This window comes from Delphinapterus leucas, chromosome 12 (assembly GCF_059928025.1).
Source record: "Delphinapterus leucas isolate spDelLeu-1000000601 "Yukka" chromosome 12, BTC_Dleu_Yukka2, whole genome shotgun sequence".
Classification (NCBI taxonomy): domain Eukaryota; kingdom Metazoa; phylum Chordata; class Mammalia; order Artiodactyla; family Monodontidae; genus Delphinapterus; species Delphinapterus leucas.
Genome location: NC_143140.1, coordinates 23,325,338 through 23,345,964, shown reverse-complemented (window position 1 = coordinate 23,345,964; position 20,627 = coordinate 23,325,338). Strand labels below are relative to the sequence as shown.

The following is a 20,627-nucleotide window of genomic DNA, read 5'->3' as shown; positions in this document are numbered from 1 at the left end:
CTCTGAACTCCTCTTGAATTCTCTCCCTCTCACTTACCACTCTTCAGACACACTGACCTTCAGGTATTCAGTCTTGTCCAGCTATGATTAGTCCCAGGGCCTTTCCTAATTTTTCACATCTCAGCTTAATTTTTACTTCATCAGAGATGTTTTCACTGATTCCTTAATCTAAACTTAGTAACCCTGTTTTACTTTTAATACTCTCTTTGTATTTTCATCATACAACTTATTTTTACTTGCTTTTATGTATTTATCTTTGTGATTAATTTTTCTAATGCTGGTCTCCTATCAGATTATAAGATGGCAAGGACCATGATATAAGGTCTGTATATCCTTATAGAGGAATCAAAGGTTCCTCTGTATTACTTAGCATTCAGCATATTTCCTGACACATAATAGTCCCTCATTAAGTCATCTGTTGAATAAATAAATCAAATTATTATATGCTAAAAGATATATAAAGAACATTTATAATTACTCAGGAAGTTATAAACATATTCTTCAAAATTATAAAGCCACAAAGGAATGATTTTTGGATAGTTTATTGAGTTGTCATATTTTATTTCTTTATAGATTACACAAGTCTGTAAACATTTAAGGTATATTTACTATGTGCCAGATATAGGGCTAGGTTTTAATGATACAAAAATATATGACAGGCCCCTGTTCTCAGACACTTACGAGTTTGTAGGGGCAATAGACATGTATATAAATATTTGCAGTTCATGGGGACAAATACTAATGTGCACATAATAAGTTTTTTGACAGCATAGAAATTAGAATAACTGAGTGTCAGGGGAAGATTAGGAAAGCCCTGTGAGGCTGAAATAGAGTGAATTTTTGAGAGAGTAACTAGAATGCACATTTGACTTGTAAGTGTTGGAAGTCCTCAGAATTGTGTCTTAGTCATATTTAGTGGTCTAAAACTGAATTCTGATCTCACGCTCATGCATCTGCTTTTCATTGTTTCTAACTAAATGGGTATCTTTCACACCCCATATTCACTCACCTTCTACATCCCATTGGTCACCAAGTTTTGTCACTTCCATTTTAAATATTTTTGAAATCTTCACTTTCTCTAGTTTCATTGCTACAACCTCAGTCTATAGTGTTCATTCTTTTTCTGGACTCTTAGTTTCCTAAATGATCTTTTTGTCTTTATTTTTGTTTACTTTAAACATTTTTCATACTACAGTCAGAATCATTTCTTTGCATGCACATTTCATATTTTTTTTAAATAGCCTTGATCTGACTTTTAATGAAAAAAATCATTTGTTTAATGTCTGCCTTCTCTGCTACATTGTGTACTTCAAGATGGTAGGGACATGCCTATCTTATAGGTTCACTACTGTATTACTAGGGATACACTGAAAAGCACTTTATCACAGTCGCAGAGTGTGGTCACTCAGATATTTGCTGAATAAATGGAAGGAAGGGGGAGAAGAAGGGAGGGAGCAAATAAAATTTTTAATGGAAGCTGAGGAATTTTAAAAGGTAGTATAACATTGTATTTGCCTTTTAGATAGCTTTGGTTGCAATGTGGAGGATAATATGAATAATTGAGAATTGACCCACCAAAATTTCCTTTATAAGCCAACCAATATATAGGGTGTAAATTATGTTGAAGAGAGAGATGTAGTTCTTTAGAAGGACTTAATACAGACAAAAGATATTTCCATATTCTCCTAATTGTTTTTCTATTCTGTTTACTCCTAAATCATTTTAAGTTTCAACAGAGCCTTGATTAATGGAAGTTTATTTTTTTCTTTTTAGCAGAGATTTTATCAAACCTTCATAATTCCTCACCAGATGTGTCTTGTGTCTCTGATATAAATAGTGCATATGAAAGAATTCGACTTGAGAAACTTACTTTTGCCCATAGAGCTGTTAGTGTCAGCACAGATCCAAGTGGATGCAACTTTGCAATCTTGCAGTCAGATCCTAAAACAAGGTAGGTACTCTTGTATGTATTAAATTTCATTTTTAGAAGGAACAATCACTGGGTTTTTTGTTTTCAATAGCTCTTGGAACAAATTTAATTGAAGAGCTGTTGTCAAGTCTTGTAGAGACTTCAGACATATTGATACATTCATGTTACCAGGTTAACTCAGGGGTGGAATTTGTTACGTTGGAAATGTTGAATGTTCCTTTTAGTTTGTAAACTGATATTTATTGAAAATATTGAAGATAATGTGTACATATACACACAAAATTTATTCATATCTTTAGTACTTTGTGATGTACTGTAGGTTCTCAGATTCTGAGAAATAGATTATAAATATTATGTAGTTTATAAAAATTTCTGACCCTTGAATACAATGAGAAATGACAAAGGAAGAGGTAGTATAGAGTCATCTGGAGGGCATTGTGAATCTCAGTGCAAATGAGATTCTGTCACATTAGTACAGAGATGACAGGTTAAGATAAATATCAAGGGTCTTATTGAAGAGGGAAAAAGTCCTAGAGACAGGGTTATCATTCCTCTTGCTTTGCCCAGGTCAGTCCCATATTTAGCACTGAAAGTCTATTCTCCTGGGAAACCCCCTCAGTCCCAGGCTGACCAGGGGGGTTGGTCACCCTACCTAGAAGGGCAAAATGTAGATTGGGAGGTAATGATTTCATGTTTACAGTACTGAAAGAACCAGTGTTGTGGACTGATGTATGTCTGTGTGTGTATTTATCTTTACTTCCTTAAGTTTCTAACCTAGTCTGGGATCTGGGACCTGAAGTGTTTACTCGTTTTTCTGTATATGTTTTTCTCCACTTGTGAAATAAAAGGATATAAAAGAGGAAAAAGTTGAAAACTGTACTCTTTCTGAATGTTTTTAGTGATACTTTTAATCATTTAAAAAACTTCTGTGAAACAGTCGTTCAAATTTATATTCTAGTGTTTCCTCGTAGAAAGAAAACAATGCTTTCAAAAGGACATTAATTCTTGTCATTTTAGTTTAGGGGAAAAAATACGTAAAGGAATAGAAAATATTTAAAGGGTGATACAGTATCAAAGACTGTGAGCAATATTCTTATGTTATTGGAAATGCTAAATTTAAAATTTTCTAAGTTTAATAAATAAATTATACTTTAAAAGGAGAGTTGGCTAGGGATGCTTTCTTTTTTTCATTTTCTGGAAAGTAAAAATAATTTTTGTTTCATTTCTAGCCTTTATGAAATTCCAGCTGTGTCCTCATCATCCTTTTTTGAAGAGTTTGGCAAACTGTTGAGGGAGACGGATGAAGTGGACAACATCCATGATGTGACATTTCAAGTTGGCAATAGAATCTTCCCTGCACATAAATATATTTTGGCAGTGCGTTCTGACTTTTTCCAGAAATTGTTTCTTTCAGATGGTACTACTTTAGACTTTATAGATGTTTACCGGAAAGATGAAGATTCTGCAGGGTGCCATCTCTTTGTGGTAGAGAAGGTTCACCCTGACTTGTTTGAATACCTTTTACAATTTATATACACAGATACTTGTGACTTTTTAACTCATGGCTTCAAACCAAGAATAAATTTAAACAAAAAACCAGAAGAATATCAGAGCACTCAGAATTGTCATTTGAATAAAATGAATTCCCATGAAGATAATCAGAAGTCACCATTTGAAGTTTACAAAAGTAATCAAGCTCATACAATTAGTGAAAAGCAGAAAAGCAAAAACAAATCTTTCAAAAAAGTAAGAAGTGTTGGGGAAGATGATCCTGTAAAAATGTTGCAAAATGTTGCAAAGAAATTTGGTTTCAGTAATTTGAGTAGTAGGTATGACTCCTCCTTAATATCTGTTCATGTACCTCGTATGTCCTCCTTTTAGAAATTCTTTGTTGTTTTTTTTTGCTTTGATTTACTGCTGCTACGGCTCTTGCTTCTGTTCTTGGACCTGCTTCTCCTCCTCCCCTCCCTTCCCCCCATTCCCTCCTCATCTTCCTTCTCTTATTTTCTCTTTCCCTCAGTCTCCGTCTCCATCTCCTTTTCTCTCCACCTCCCCTTTATTTTTTGGATTTGTATCTTTCTTTTCATGGACCTCTTTCTCCATTTTCTGCGAAAGCTATCTCTGGAATTCCCTGGATTAAAACATTATAGGATAGGAAGGCTGTTAGTCGGTTTGAACCCTCAATGGTGTTTGTATAACAGGGATCTGGAGTGGCAGACAGTGTGGTATTCTGGAAAGAGTACTGTCTTTGGAGTTATAAAGAACTATACATGCCTCTTAGCTCTACTGTGACTAGCTAGGGCAAATTTCTTATTTCCTTGAACCTCAGTTTCTCAGTATATAAAAGGGGACGGATAATATTGACCTAATATTGTTGGTGTAGTTTGGTCATATAGCATGTATAAAGTGCCTAATACAGTATTTGTCGTCTTATATTATATACCAGATTTTTTGGAATTCTCTGTTTTTAAGGTATTTATATTGCCTGTGGCAGTATAACCTTAGTTGTGGGTCAGGAGCAAGGGAGGGTAGTATATCATGTTTTCTAATTGCAAACAGTGAAGGGCTTTATGCATACTGATGTTTAATATATTTTTAATATTAAGTATGATATTTCTTTATCACAGAATGGGGGTTAGTTGAGATACTCTTCCAGGTGATACAGATTATATAATTATGTTCAGATGTGGGCCAATTGGTTGGATTTTTGTTGTTCGTTTTGGTAGGGGAATATATTCACCAGTTGTTAATTTTTCTCCTTGATAGGTTAGATGGAGTCCGATTTGAGAATGAAGAAATTAATGTCATTGCCAAGAAAACTGGTAATAAACCAAAGCTAAGTCAGAGAAAATGGTAAGTTAGGAAATGAAGATAAACTTTTCATCCCTAGATTTTGAGACCTAAGTGTGGAAATAGAGCTCTTTTTACTCATATGTGAAGCAAAATGTGTATGTGAATACCCTCTTACCTTTATTAGTCTTCTTTATTTCTGGAAATGTTGGAGAGCTGTTGAGGCAAATGGATGAAAGTATTAACTGCTCAATAAGACATTGATACAGTTCATTTTTTTCTGATTACTTTCTAATGAAGAAAGGAATTAAAAAAAATTTTTGGCCTGAATTTTGTATTTTTTTATAAGTAGGTAATGATGTTAACCCAAAAACCAGTATAATTATGACTCGTCAGCATTATGAAGATTATTTCCTTTAGTATAATCTTTTTCCGTAATAGATATGCTATTCTAAATATGTTTATTATTAAAAGTTTTTGTTTTTAGGTATGTGTACTTGGTAGGTGAAAAGTCTTGGAGAAAACAAACTGTGGCGGTATCTAGACTGTGCTTAGCACAGAATAGGTTGTACAAATAAGTGAATTAAAGACCTTTGACTATGATGTTACTTATTACACCGGGCCTGTATTGAAAAAGGAAAATAAAAAGCAAGACTTCTTTGAATATTTATCTGTATTCAGTTCCCTTTACAAATATTATCTTTATCGTAAGGCCTTATTATCTTCCCTAAAGTGGAAGGAGATGAAGTACTTTATATGTATACCTTCAAGTTGTATATTCTCTGCCACCTTTAATTAGGAGAAAATCAAATGTTAAATCCTATAATGGATTTTCTTATTTCTTATTTGCTGAATATGTAAAGAAATTGCTCTTCAATTAAACTTTTTTTTTTTTTTCCAGTTCTTATTTATGTGATGTGACCATGAAATCAGTGGATGGAAAGGAATTTCCTTGTCATAAATGCGTTCTTTGTGCTAGACTTGGTAGGTACACTTTCGTTAGTTGCTAATTTATTTGTTTTGGTATTGTTTCACTATTCTTACTCAATTTTTTTTCTTTCAGAATATTTTCATAGTATGCTGAGTAGCTCATGGATTGAGGTAAGATTTAAATAGAACACATAGACTGGTAGTTATACTTTTGGGAAATTATATGCTAAAGAAATTAAAAAATATTTTAACTCAGTTTTTGCTTTGTATTCGACTTTATTTATGCATAAGTCTGCTGGAAAATAGCAACATTCCAAAATGAAAATTGTTTCAAAAAAGTTACTTAAATAAATTCTCCACTATTATTTGGACTTGTATTTGGAATACCAGTTTGTTTCTTTTTTTCTCAATTTTTCTTGATTCTTTTGCATGTTACAAGGCATTTAAAAATTAAACGTATCTCATTTTAGGTTTGTGTTTTATAAATGTTATGTTGTTTTGCATTTGATGTGATTCCTGTTAAAAGTTTTTCATACCAGTAACCTCAGTCAGATTGTAGTAGTATTTTGTAGTTTAATTATTTTATTTTATTTTATTTAGGCTTCCAGTTGTGCAGCTCTGGAAATGCCAATACATTCTGACATACTGAAAGTTATTTTGGACTACCTCTATACTGATGAAGCTGTGGTGATAAAAGGTATTAATAAGAGTTAAGACATTTCAGATATTTAAGATACAGTTAAAAATTATAAAGTCACGTGAATCTTAATTTCTACTCTAATTGAAATAAGCCATCAACAGAGGCTTAAATTTAAAATAAGCAAATAGGGATGATTACTAATAGTAAAGGAATGGAAAAGAAAATTTTCATTACCTATGTGAATATATAAGACTTATTAATATTGGTTGAGATTAGATTTAACATTTCCATACCCAGCTACTTATATGATTAAGATGAGGACTTGACAGCAGGGAGTATAGTTTTGACAGTCTACAAAAGTTCTTTTTTGCCTGTTTTTCCCGTGTGAACATACCTGAAGTAAAATAAATAGACTAATAATTGAACCGAAATTTATAAAGACAGTTCATTTGTATACTTTGTCAGGCAACACACCCATGTGTTATTTACCAGGTGTCTTTAGTCATAGAGTGGTATGCTTTTGTGTTCTGTGTATGTCGATACCACATTTTCTTTATCCATTTGTCGATGGACATTTAGGCTGTTTCTATATTTTAACTATTGTGAATGATGCTGCAGTGAACTTGGAAATGCACGTATATCTTCAAAATCCTGATTTCAGTTCCTTTGGCTAAATACTCAGAAGTGGGATTGCTGTATCATATGGTAGTCCTATTTTTAATTTTTTGAGGAGCCTCCATACTGTTCTCCATAGTGGCTACACCAATTTACACTCCCACCAACACTGCACAAGGGCTCCCTTTTCTCCCCATCTTCATCATCAACACCTGTTATCTTGGTTTTTTTTGATAACAGCCTTCCGAACAGGTATAAGGTGACATCTCACTGTGGTTTTGATTTTCATTTCCCTGATAAATAATGACATTGAGCACCTTCTCATTTACCTGTTGGCCATTTGTATGTCTTATTTGGGCAAATGTCTATTAAGGTCTTTTGCCCATTAAAAAAATTTTTTTTATGTTTCTTTTTAAAAAATTTTTGTATTGGACTATAGTTTCAGGTGTACAGCAAAGTGAATCAGTTATACATATACATGTATCTATTCTTTTTCAAATTCTTTTCCCATTTAGGTTATTACAGAATATTGAGCAGAGTCCCTGTGCTATATGTAGGTCCTTGTTTGTTTTAAATATAGTAGTGTGTATATGTTAATCCTAAACTTGCAATTTATCCCTCCACACACCTTTCCCCTTTGGTAACCATAAGTTTGTTTTCTAAGTCTGTAATTTTTTTTTTTTGCTATTGTATTTTTAGGAGTTCCTTATATATTCTGGATGTTAATCTCTTATCAGTTATGGTTTGCAAATATTTTCTCCCATTCCAAATTTGCCTTTTTATTTTGTTGACTGCTTTGCTGTGCTTTTGGTTTCATGTAATACCACTTGTTTATTTTTGCTTTTGTTTCATGTGGTTTGGTGTCACATCTAAAAAATCATTGCTAAGACCAATGTTTGGGAGCTTTTCCCGTTTTTTCTTCTAGGAGTTTTATAGTTTCAGGTCTTAGATTCAAATCTTTAATCCACTTTGAGTTGATTTTTGTGTTATGGTGTAAGATGTGGGTCCAGTTTCATTGTTTTGCATGTGGATATTAAGTTTTTCTAATATCCTTTATTGAAGTGACTGTCCTTTCCCCATTTTGTATTCTTGACACCCTTGTCAAAGATTAATTGGCTATATATATGAGGGTTTATTTCTGGGCTCTGTATTCTGTCTCATTGGTCTACATGTCTATTTTTATGGCAGTACGTTACACTGTTGATTACTGTAGCTTTGTAATAGGATTTGGAAATCAGGAAATGTGATGCCCCCAGCTTTGTTGTACTTTTTCAATAGTGCTTTGGCTATTTACGGTCTTTTATGGTTCCGTATGAATTTTAGGATTACTTTTTCTACTTCTGTGAAAGATGCCATTGGAATTTTTATAGGATTTCATTGAATATGTAGATTGCTTTGGGTAGAATGGGCATTTTAACAATATCAATTCTTCCAGTCCATGAACATGGGATATCTTTTCATTTATTTGTACCTTCTTTAATTTCTTGTCTCAGTGTTTCATAGCTTTTGGTGTGTAGATCTTTCACCTCCTTGGTTCAGTTTATTCCTGAGTCTTTTATTCTTTGTAATGTGATTGTGCATGGGATTGTTTCCTTAATTTCTTTTTCTGTTAGCTCATTGTTAGCATATAGAAATGCAACAGGTTTTTGTGTATTGATTTTGTACCCTGCAAGTTTATTCTTTCTTTATTTTAAAGAGTATTTTGGTGGCGTCTTCAGGGTTTTCTATGTATACTGTCATGTCATCTGCAAACAATGACAGTTTACTTCTTCTTATTCAGTTTGGATTCCTTCTATTTCTTGTCTCATTGCTGTGGCTAGGGCTTCCAGTACTGTGTTGAATAAACATGGCGAGGGTGTGCAACCTTGTCTTCTTCCTGATCTTAGGTGAAAGCTTTCAGGTTTTTACTGTTGAATATGATGTTAGCTTTAGGCTTGTCATATATGGCCTTTATTGTGTTGAGGTACATTCCTTATATACCTAATTTCTTCAGAGTGTTTATTATGAATGTATGTTGAGTTTTGTCATATTCATTTTTTGCAGCTATTGAGATGATCGTATGATTTTTAGCCTATGTTCTGTTAACGTGGTGTATCGTGTTTATTGATTTGCACATGTTGAACTATCCTTGCATCACAGGTGTAAATCCCACTCGATCATGGTATATGATCCTTTTAACATGTTGTTTAATTTGGTTTACTGGTATTTTATTGAGGATATTTGTATGTATGGTAATCAGGGATATTCTGTAATTTTCTTTTATTGTAGCGAACTTGTCTGCCTTTGGTATCAGGATAATGCTGGCCTCATGAAATGAGTTTGGAAGTTCTCCCTCCTATTCAATTTTTGGGATGAGTTTAAGAAGGATTGAGGTTAATGTTTCTTTAAATATTTGGTAGAATTCACCTGTGAAGCTTTCTAGTTTTGGGCTTTACTTATTTTGGAGACTTCTAATTATTGATTCAATCTCCTTACTGTGTTATTGGTCTGTTCACATTTTCTATCTCTTCATGATTCAGTTTTGGTATGTTTCTAGGAACTGACCCATTTCTTCTAGATTATCCAATTCATTAGCATATAGTTCATAGTAGTCTCTTATGATCGTTTGTATTTCTGCGATATCACTGGTAATGTTTCCTCTTTCATTTACAATTATTTATTTGAGTCTTCTTTTTTCTTAGTCTACTTAAGGGTGTGTTAATTTTGTTTATCTTTTCAAGTAACCAACTCTTAGTTTAATTGGTCCTTTTTATTGTTTTACTAGTGTCTGGTTCATTGATTCCTGCTCTGTATTATTTCCTTTCTTCTCCTAACTTTGGGCTCTGTTTTTCTTTTTATAGTTCTTTGTTGTGTAAAAACCTTAAGGTTGTTCTTTTGCGATCTTTCTTTTTAAGGCATTTATCAGTATAAACGTGTTTCTTAGAACTTCTTTTGTTTAATCCTATAAGTTTTGATACGTTGTGTTTCCCATTTTCCTTTGTTTCAAGATATTTTTTTGCTTTCTCTTTGATTTCTTCTTTGACATATTGGTTGTTCAGGACTGTATTGTTTAATTTCTACATATTTGTGAATTTTCCAGTTTTCCTCCTGTTTTTCTGATTTTATACCATTGTGGTTGGTAAAGAAGATACTTGGTGTGATTTCAGTCTTCTTAAATTGTTAAAGACTTGTTTTGTGGCCTCACATATCGTCTGTTTTGTAGAATGTTTTACGTACACTTGAGAAGAATGTGTATTTTGCTGTTGCTGGATGGAATGTTCTCTATATGTCTGTTAGGGCCATTTGGCGTATATTGTTGGACAGGTCTGCTGTTTCCTTATTGATTTTCTGTGTGGATTATCTATTCCTATTGAATATGGAGTATTGAAGTCCTCTATTGTTTTACTGATGTCTATTTCTGCCTTCAGCTCTTTTACTGTTTGCTTTATATATTTAGGTGCTTCAACTGTATGCCTGTAACAATTGTTATATCTTATTGATGTATTGACCCCTTTGTCGTTATATACTGGTTTCTTTGTCTCATGTGACTGTTTTTGACTTAAAGCCTATTTTGTGTGATACAAGTATGCCCCCCCCGTTACCATTTGCATTGAGTATATGTTTTCATCCTGTCACTTTCAGCCTATGTGTGTCCTTAAAAGTAAAATAATTTTCTTGTAGGCAGCATATAGTTGTACCTTGTTTTTTAATCTATTCAACTACTTTGCTTTTGATTGGAGAATTTAATCCATTTACATTTAAAGTAATTATTGGTAGGTAAGGATGTACTTCTGGAATTTTGTCAGTTGTCTTCTGACTGTTTTGCAGTTTCTTTGTTCCCTTTTTCCTCCTGTGTGTGCTGTCTTCCTTTGTAATTTAATGATTTTTTGGTAGCAGTATGCTTTGGTTCCTTTCTCATTTTTGTGTTTCTACTGTAGGTTTTTGCTTTGTGATTACCATGAGGCTTACATGTAATAATATTTTATAATTACAACAGTCTGTTTTAAACTAACCACAACTTTTTTTCTTTTTTTTTTTAAAATTGATGTTTGGTTGATTTACAATATTAATTTCAGGTGTATAGCATAGTGACTGAATATTTTTATTGATTATACTCCACTTAAAGTTGTTACAAAATAATGTCTGTATTTCTGTGTGCTGTACACTACATATATCCTTGTTGCTTATTTATTTTATACATAGTAGTTTCTAACTCTTAATCCCATAAACCTATCTTGCCCCTTCCCCCTCCCCTCTCCCCACTGGTAACAACTGCTTTTGCTCTCTATATCTGTGCGTCTGTTTTTGTTTTGTTATATACATCTGTGTTATTTTTTTTAGATTCCAGGATTCCACATATAATTAATAACATGAAGTATTTATCTCTCTCTGACTTATTTCATTAAGCACAATACTCTCTAGGTCCATTGATGCAAATGGCAGAATTTCATTCATTTTTTGTGGCTGAGTAATATTCCACTGTATGTGAGATACACACACACACACACACACACACACACACCCCACATCTTTATCCATTTGTGTATTGATGGATACTGGGGTTGCTCCCTATCTTGGTTGTTATTCACAGCTGAACTTTGATTCCATACAAATCCTCTTCACTTTTAGTTTTCTTCCCCTCTGCGTTATTTCTTCAGATATTCTTTATGTCTGTTCTTTTTTCCTTCTGGGACTCCCATAAGTATCTATCTAGGCTGGATAGTGTTCCATAGGTCTCTTATACTCAGTGTATTTTTTATTCATTCTTGTTTTTCTTTCTGTTCCTCTGATTGGATAATCTCAATCGATGTACAGTTTCTGTCCTCATTGATAGTCTTAATTTCATGAGATATTATTCTTATACTTTTTTAGATTTTTAGGCATGATTTTTTTAGTTCTTTGAACATACTCAAAATAATTGATTTAAAGTCTGTAATATGTAATGGCTCAGCATCTTAGCATTCTCAGGGACAGATTCTCTTGGCCGCTTTTTTTCTGTATATAGACCATATATTTACATCCCTCTTTTCATTTTTTATAATTTTTTGTTGAGAACTGGACATATCTAAATAATATCATGTAGCAACTCTTGAACTCAGATTTCCCTCCTTCCCCAGGGATTGTTGTGTTTGCTGTTTGTTAGTGACTTATTGGAACTAATTCTGTAAAATTGGTATTTTTTGTCATATATGACCACTGAGGTCTCTGCTTGGTCAGCTTAGTGGTCAGCTCCTAATTAGACAGAATTTTCCTTAAATGCCTAAGCCAGTAAATCTCCCAGCCTGTGCCTAGGGGCTCTTTGTGTGTATGGCGGCCTGGCTTCAATTCTTAGCTGGGCAGTTTACAACTGTGCCTTAGATTCATTTCCTGCTTTTGCAGTCTCAAGGTCAGCCAGAAGTAGGAGTTTTGGGCCTTCTTAAATTTTTTCTAGGCATGTGCACAGCCCTCCACATATGTATGACCTTCTAGATTCATAGGAATATGTTAAAACTTTTCAAAACCCCTTATGGACACAGCTCACACTGCCATAACAGAATAACAGAGACTGAAATTTATTATTCACAGTTCTGGAGGCTAACGTCTCAGGTCAAGGTCCAGCAGGGTTGGTTTCTGGTGAGGATTCTCTTCCTGGCTTGTACATGGCTGCCTTCTTGTTATGTCCTTACTTGACCTTTCCTCAGTGCTTGTGTGTGAGTGTGAGTGGAGAAAGAGAGAGAGAGTGTACACACACACACGAAGGGCATTAGTGGGGGGAGATGATGGGTCTGTGATGTCTCTTCTTAGAAAGACACTAATCCTGTCAGATCAGGGCCCTACCTTATGACTGCATTTAACCTTAATTAGTTCCTTAGAGGCCCCGTCTCCAGATACCACCACACTGGAAATTATACCTTCAACATGCGGATTTTCAGGGGATATAATCATTCAGTCACAACAATATCTCTTTCCCTAGCTATTCTTTTCAAGTTTTTTTAACCTGCTTCTTGTTTGCTCTATCACTTATTTATTGTCTTGGGCAGCTTCAATGTTAAGTAATTGCTACTTGTTTTAAATAAATGCCCTCTTCTGAGGCTGTTCACACTGGGCAAGCTTTAAGGTCAAATAAACCCCTGCTAGCTGGGTTTCCAGGAAACTGCCAGACAGGTCAAATAATGACAGTTTCTTGATAATGTTGCTCCACAACTGTTCTGTCTCCTCCAGTGGATGTAGCTTCTCGTACCTGCCTGTGATTGCAGGATTGATGGTTTTCAAGACTACTGAGGAGGAGAGGCAAGGAGAGGAGAGGAGGATCTAAGCAGGAGCAGCTAGTGTCCCAAAGCTTACTATTCTTAAGATTCCGCCAAGTTTTTTGAGTCAGTGCTCCCTAGATTATTGCAAGCCTTTGGCTAATTTCTAGAATTCTGAAAAAGTTGATTTTTGATAATTTTTTGTAATATTCTCATTGCTTTTGTGGAGAAGAATTTTTGAAGTAGTTCTTAGTCTGCCATTTGCAATGACTTCACCTCTCCCTCATCTTTTAAAATGTTTTTTCTACTTTCATTTTTTTCTTTTTTTTTTTAATGCATATATTTCATCTTCATTTTGAGGGCTTTTTGCTTTTTATTTATTTATTTATTTTTGGCTGTGCCGGGCCTTAGCTGCAGCACGCAGGATCTTTTAGTTGTTGGCATGTGGACTTCTTAGTTGCGGCATGCAGACTTCTCAGTTGCGGTGTGTGGACTTTTAGTTGTGGCATGTGAACTCTTAGTTGTGGCATGCATGTGGGATCTAGTTCCCCCACTGGGGATTGAACCTGGGCCCCCTGCATTGGGAGCACAGAGTCTTACCCACTGGACCACCAGGAAAGTCCCTCATTTTTTTCTTTTTAAGCATTTTTTTTCTTCCTATGGTGGTGGTATTGTTTTTGTTTTTGTTTTTGTTTTTCCCTATTTATATTACTATTCTGGCAGTGATTCTAGCATTGCTTAAGGTCATTAATACTGCACTGGGTCAAGTTTATGTTAAATTAAGGAACTTCTATAATTTTTTTAAAAAGTACTCTTAGGTGACCAATTTTGTTTTAAATAAGGAAGCCTAAGAGCATTATTCACCTCTCCCTTCGTCCTTCCCTGCCCCCTCTACCCCCCGTATGTATATATATGTTTTAACATATGTGTATCTATTTAACATATACCTGTATATTACTTTTAAGGATGAGATTTGACTTTCCCCTCTATTAGTTTGAGAAATGTTTGTCCAACAGCAATAGGAGATTTTAAACAAGTCAGGCATTCTAGTGGTTCTTTAGACTAAAAAAGATCTACTCAAGTTGCCAATTTTATGGTCCTAGTGTGAACCAGGGCATTTTGGGTGTGTTTTATTTTACAGCTTTCTACTGAAAAGACAACTATTTTGATGTTATTACTGTTTATCATACTTGCCATTTCAGCATTTAGAAAATAATCATCATAATTCTCTTGTTTGTAGTGTCTTAATTACTTGAACTTTTTCCCCTTAGGTATAATGTTTACAAAATAATAATAAAGAGTGACGCTTCTTTTTCTTTTCTTTTTTTTTTAGAATCTCAAAATTTGGATTTTGTTTGTAGTGTTCTTGTGGTGGCTGATCAGCTTCTCATATCTCGATTGAAAGAGATTTGTGAAGTGGCATTAAGTGAAAAACGTGAGTTTTTGAATTGGAATCTTAGTGTGTTTTCAGATTGATCCAGGATTTACTGTATTTTATTGACTTTCTGATGTAGTTTATGATAAAATGCATGTTTTTGTATCATTAAAAGTTCAAGACATTTAAACTATTTCGTGTCATCATTTGTAAGCACATCCTTATTTTAGAGATGTTAATATGTGAAAACATGAGCATCTTAGAATTGAAATACGTTAATTTTTTGGAAATGCCATAAAAGCTTGAATAATAAGGATGGCATGAAACTTATTTTGGAATCTGAAAGATGAGAGTTTGAAAGCAGAAATTTTTTACCCTTGCCCTGGTCTGTAAGTCTACACTTAGCTACCCTGCTATTTGCTGGAATTTTTATGTAACCATCCCATTAATATATTTATCAAAAACTTCTCTTTTCTCTCAAACTCTTATTTTTCTCTCTCTGTTCATTATTTCTGTTAATTGCATGGCTGTCATCCTAACACTCAACTTTGGAACCCAAAGTTATTTTTTGTTATTTTGTTTTTATACCCAAATTGCAGCTGTCAAAATTGATTAAATCTTAAGTGTGTTGATCACATTTCCCCTACCTTTTTTTTTTTTTTTTTTTTTTTGCGGTACGCAGGCTTCTCACTGTTGTGGCCTCTCCCGTTGTGGAGCACAGGCTCCGGACATGCATGCTCAGCTTCCATGGCTCACGAGCCCAGCTGCTCTGCGGCATGTGGGATCTTCCCGGACCCGGGCACAAACCCATGTCCCCTGCATCGGCAGGCGGACTGTTAACCACTGCGCCACCAGGGAAGCCCTCCACTACCTTTTTATTCTCACTGTCACTATACTAGTTGAGATCACTGTTATCCATCCCTTCTGTGTAGTGTCATAGTAGTCTTTTAAGTCCTGTTTCTCTTTTCTAACTTCTTTAATCTTTCTGTAGGAAGGAGTTAATGTCTTCCCTTGTTCATATATTTTTAATCACTTACTCTGGGATAAAGGTTAAATTTCCTCACCCTGATATAAAAGTTTCTTGGCTTTCTATTCTTATCTTTGTTCTTTTTCTTTGCCTCTTCAGGAAGTGTGAAGGGATTTCCTGTCAAATTTTTCTAATTTTTACTTCTAATAGTTTGTCTTAGCTCTAGAGTCTTATTTACTCACTTTTCTTGAGCTCTGTGGAGTATCTTCTCCTTGAACAACTCTAAAGTTTTTGTATGATCCAGTTTTATTTCTGTGAAATGGGAGAATTTGGGTTCATCATTAGCTGAAACTTTAGTAGGTTAGTCAAGAGTGAGGCAGCGATCATTATTGTCTGCATATTGTCTGCATATAACTTTTGACTGAGTTATAAGGGAGAAAGAACAAAGAAGTGGAGGAAGCCAGGTGTAGAAAATAGTTGTGTTCCTCTGTTGGCTGTGACTCGGAGTAAGTAAGAAAAAGAATGGAGGGGTTTGGGAAGCAAAAGTTACATGCTAGGTAAATAGAATATTCTGGGACAGTCTCTAGCAAAACACACTTCATATATAAAGTTAACAAGGATTGTAACAAAATCTAGCATGTTTTGTACAGTATGCCAGATTCTGCACTGGCATGAACTATAATATGGTAAGATTTAAATGTACTTATTTTCTAAATATATAGTATTTGTATGTGTTTATATATGTAAATATACCCACGTAAAGTCTGATAGATGACTCAACATAAATATATTTTGTAGAATGATTTCAGCAGTTTCTCCTACTCCTAAATATACTTTGTTAGTTTTATAGGAGAATGACTATTCTGTGCTATATAAATGAAAAAGAGTGTTGTTTATCAGTGAAAGTTAAAAATATTCTGAAAAGGTTAGGTAGAAGATTGTCAATTCTTATATGTTTGCTTTTAGATGACACTGTAATGCACCTTCTGTATTTTCTTTTGCTTAAAATTTTACGTGTGCTTATACTTCCTCTGAACAAGTCATTTAAAATTACTTTGGCATATTGGGATGGAAAATGAGTTGTATATTTGCCCTAGTATAACTTATTTTTGGCAAGACACTACTTTCAATTTTCCTTCTTCTAAATGTTCAAACCTGACAACTTGAGAACTAAGTATATTTCATTTGCTGTAGTAACATGCCTTTCATCTCATTTCGCATATCTTTTCCTTTGTAGTTACCCTTAAGAATGCTGCTATGCTACTGGAATTCGCAGCAATGTATAATGCTGAACAGTTGAAACTATCTTGTTTACAATTTATAGGACTGAATATGGCAGCTTTACTTGAAGCAAGGTAGGTTAGATATATACAGACTGTTGCAAAAGCAGCAAAAGCACTTATTTATATATAATAACAAATAGTAATTTAAAAGTGAATAACGATAAATCCCAGCTCTGTAGAAAAAGTGAAAATGTAAGGGGATTTAATCATTCCATCAGTATTTGGATGCTTAATATATGCCAGCCATTGCTAAGATACTACTGGGAACAAATAAAGACAATATCCTTGCCCTCAGTGGTGCTTACATGCTGGTTGGAAGGTTGTGGGACAATATTATCACAAGTATATTTGTATATGTTTTCATATCTCTTTGCTTGTTTAGGCTAATTTGTAACTATGTAGTTTTTACCTTGGCTTTTAGAAACTATCTGTAATAGTAATTAAGCCAGCACTTAATTACTTAACATATATGCATGCATACAGTTTGTTACTGGTTGATTTCTGTTTTCTCTTTGTATTTATTCCCTTTTAAGATATTTCCTATACTACATATTGATTCTTTGGTCAAACTTAGGCTGCAGCAGATGGCCTGAAAAAATTTAGTTGGTCTAGTTTATGGCAAGCTGATTTGTGTGTTGAAGCTTTCATGGTAATGAAATTTTTCTTATGAAACATGACACACTTTATGTGAAAAAAATCAGCTAAGTATATGTATCCTGTTTTATAAGCTAATATTTCATGCTATATTGATGTTTACCTGGATGGAAAGAATTTGATAAATGCTAATGATTTAGGAGTCATAGACATTTTAGAATTAGAGGAATCTTGGGAAATTTAATCCCATTGTTTTCAACTATTTTAGCAGTGGAATTTTTTTTTTTTTTTTTTTGGCGGTACGCGGGCCTCTCACTGTCGTGGCCTCTCCCGTTGTGGAGCACCAGCTCCGGACGCGCAGGCTTAGCGGCCATGGCTTACGGGCCTAGCCGCTTTGCGGCATGTGGGATCTTCCCGGACCGGGGCACAAACCTGTGTCCCCTGCATCGGCAGGCGGACTCTCAACCGCAGTGGAATTTTTTTAATGAAATAAATGTTACAGATTTATTTTTTAGCATAAGGTCACAATTTTACTATATTTACTCACTATAAAGTCAGTGATGAGAAAAGTAAGTCTTTTTGGTCAGCACGGGAATTTCAGATTAGATTTCTTGGTGTCAGTTGCATTTTTAAAGACGGTGTCTAGTGTAATGCTGTATTTTGTTTTAATTGTAATAATAGCTAACACTGCCATAATAATAGTTATTAATAGTAATAACTAATAATAGTACTATAATAAGTTACATAGTAATAATGATAATGGTATGTGCCAGGTGGCATTCTAAAAGTGTTGTATAGATTCACTTAATTTTCATGAAAACCTTACGAAGTAGATTCTGTTTATATCCTCACATGAGGATGAGAAAACCCGTGAAACTTTTTTTGGCAAATAATCAAGAAAACCTTGATCCATGTAATTAATTATAAATGGTAACAGTTTTTTGATAACTCACCTTTCAAAGTCAGGATGATGCTTAATGAAACTAATTCGAAAACATGTTTGAAATAAAAGTTTTCTACCATTTTTAAAAGGTGAATCACTAACAGATTCCTTAATTGCCATTTAGGGTTCCATTTAGAGAAAATTCTTTTGGCTATTTAATGCTTTATTTTGTGGAAAATGCTTTCCAGATGCAAATTAATATTATGGGATATTAGACAGTGTCATTTCAAAATGCCTCTGGTATTTCATTGTCAGAACCTGGCAGAGGTTTCAGAATACATTTTTTTTTTTTGCTGACATTACATTAGTCATTCTAATCATAGCAATTTTTTCCCCTTGCATTGCCAAATTAACTCATTTAATTTGTCAGAAAAGAATCAACCACAGTGTGAATCAAGCCAAATCTATCTAAAATACGATATTGGAGGATGGTGTGTCACATTACTATTGTTCCATTATTATGTTGTGACAAGCTTGTCAGCTGAACTATTAAGGGAGGCACATGTGCTGCGGTGAATAATTTTACATGAGTAGACATTATAACTTGCATTAAAGCAAAGATTTGTGTAAATGTAACCATTCCTAGTCAAATATGTGTTTGCCAGAAGTGTAAATAAATACGCACAGAGATGTTAAGAAAACAGCTGCATCAAAATTGACGTACCATCACAAGTTAATTGTCTTCAAAATGTTAAAAAACTAGTATGGTACAGATTTGAATATGGTTGCTTTGTATTAGTTTTAAAAATAGTTTGAAGTACATTTTAGAATGTAAACTTTGATTTAAATTTTACTGATGCCTCAAAGTACCTCTTTGGAACCTGAGAGTTCCTTAAAATCTCCTTTGACTGCAGTTGAACTAGTCCAAATGTTTTATTTTTTTAATTTTTAAATTTATTTTTATTTTGGGCTGCGTTGGGTCTTTGTTGCTGTGTGCAGGCTTTCTCTAGTTGCGGCGAGCAGGGGCTACTCCTCGTTGCAGTGTGCGGGCTTCTCATTGCAGAGCATGGGCTCTAGGCTTGTGGGCTTCAGTAGTTGTGGCTTGTGGGCTCAGAAGTTGCAGCACGTGGGCCCTAGACTGTGCGGGCTTCAGTAGTTGTGGCTCGCGGGCTCTAGAGCGCAGGCTCAGTAGTTGTGGCGCACAGGCTTAGTTGCTCCGCGGCATGTGGGGTCTTCCCAGATCAGGGATCGAACCTGTGTCCCCTGCATTGGCAGGCGGATTCTTTACCACTGCGCCACCAGGGAAGTCCCCAAATGTCATTTTACATATGAAGATATTAAGGACTAGGGAGGGAAAGTGAGTTGCTCAAGGTCATGTAGGTAATTGGGAGCAGTGATAATTCTGGATAGAATTCAGGTACCTGATAGTTAGGCCATTGTTCTGTCAATATAGTACTCCTTCTGTAGTAAAGATTATATTTGTGGAAAATGAAAGTTGAATACTTGCTATTATGATAGAAAATATTTTTCTATCACTTATTTGTAAGAGTTGCTTGAGTTTTATTCAGTAAGTTTGTCTAATATGTTTGCTGTTTATATGAAATATATAACTATACATACTTCCAAAAAGAATTTGTTGCAGCTGGCATATTAATTCTTTAAAAAAATATTCCTTACTCAACAATATAAAATGTCTCTGCATATTTGAAAGTCTTAATAGGTATTAAACTTGAGTGTTAAGATAGAATTTTATATCTTATTATTTAGGTCTCTTGATGTTTTAAGTGACGGTGTTTTGAAGGATCTTTCTGTGTTTTACCGAAAAATGGTAAGGTTTATGTTTTTGTCAATTACAATATCAACTAAAGCAGTATATTTGGTCAGACTTCTCAATGGAACAATTTCCTAATGAATTCTGATTCATTAGGATCTTTTAAAAATGAGGACATAAGATTTCTTTACAAGCTCTACAGGTAAACGATAATAAAAATTGAAGATATTTAATGATAATATCTATTTAAATTTCTTTATAAATGAAAGTTATTGAATGCTTTGTGGTCTTTCGTTATTTATTTACTAAAGATCAGGACAGTGTAAAAATATGGATTTTAATGATTTTATTACTTTTATCGAGGTAACATTGATTTATAACACTATGTAAGTTTCATGTGTACATTGTTATATTTCTACTTCTGTATACACTACACCTTGCTCCCCACCAAAAATTTAACTTCCATCTGTCAGCATATAGTTGATCCGCTTTATCTATTTCACTCCCCCACTCCTCTTCTCCCTCTGGTAACTACTACTCTATTCTCTGTATCCACGTGTTTGGGTTTTTTTTTTGTTTAGTTCATTTATTTTGTTTTTGTTTGTTTATTAGTGTTTTATGTTCCATCTGTGAGTGAAATCAT

At 34.2% G+C, this 20,627-nt stretch overlaps 1 protein-coding gene across 10 annotated transcripts in view; it reads left to right on the top strand.

Moving 5' to 3' along the window:
- IBTK (inhibitor of Bruton tyrosine kinase) overlaps positions 1–20,627 on the top strand; it is a 95,295-nt gene that overhangs the window by 29,468 nt on the left and 45,200 nt on the right. For 8 of the 10 annotated variants that reach the window (XR_016395138.1, XR_016395139.1, XR_016395140.1 and 5 more), the window contains 9 exons: positions 1,774–1,951; positions 3,160–3,759; positions 4,697–4,783; positions 5,622–5,704; positions 5,784–5,821; positions 6,251–6,347; positions 14,445–14,546; positions 16,691–16,808; positions 19,981–20,041. Coding sequence is in view for 7 of the 10 variants with exons in the window: in XM_022590316.3 (XP_022446024.1) it covers positions 1,774–1,951; positions 3,160–3,759; positions 4,697–4,783; positions 5,622–5,704; positions 5,784–5,821; positions 6,251–6,347; positions 14,445–14,546; positions 16,691–16,808; positions 19,981–20,041 (1,364 nt within the window). In the remaining 3 variants the exon portion in view is untranslated. The remainder of the gene's footprint in view (positions 1–1,773; positions 1,952–3,159; positions 3,760–4,696; positions 4,784–5,621; positions 5,705–5,783; positions 5,822–6,250; positions 6,348–14,444; positions 14,547–16,690; positions 16,809–19,980; positions 20,042–20,627) is intronic. The other 2 variants (XM_022590317.3, XM_022590319.2) reach the window with 1 other exon arrangement.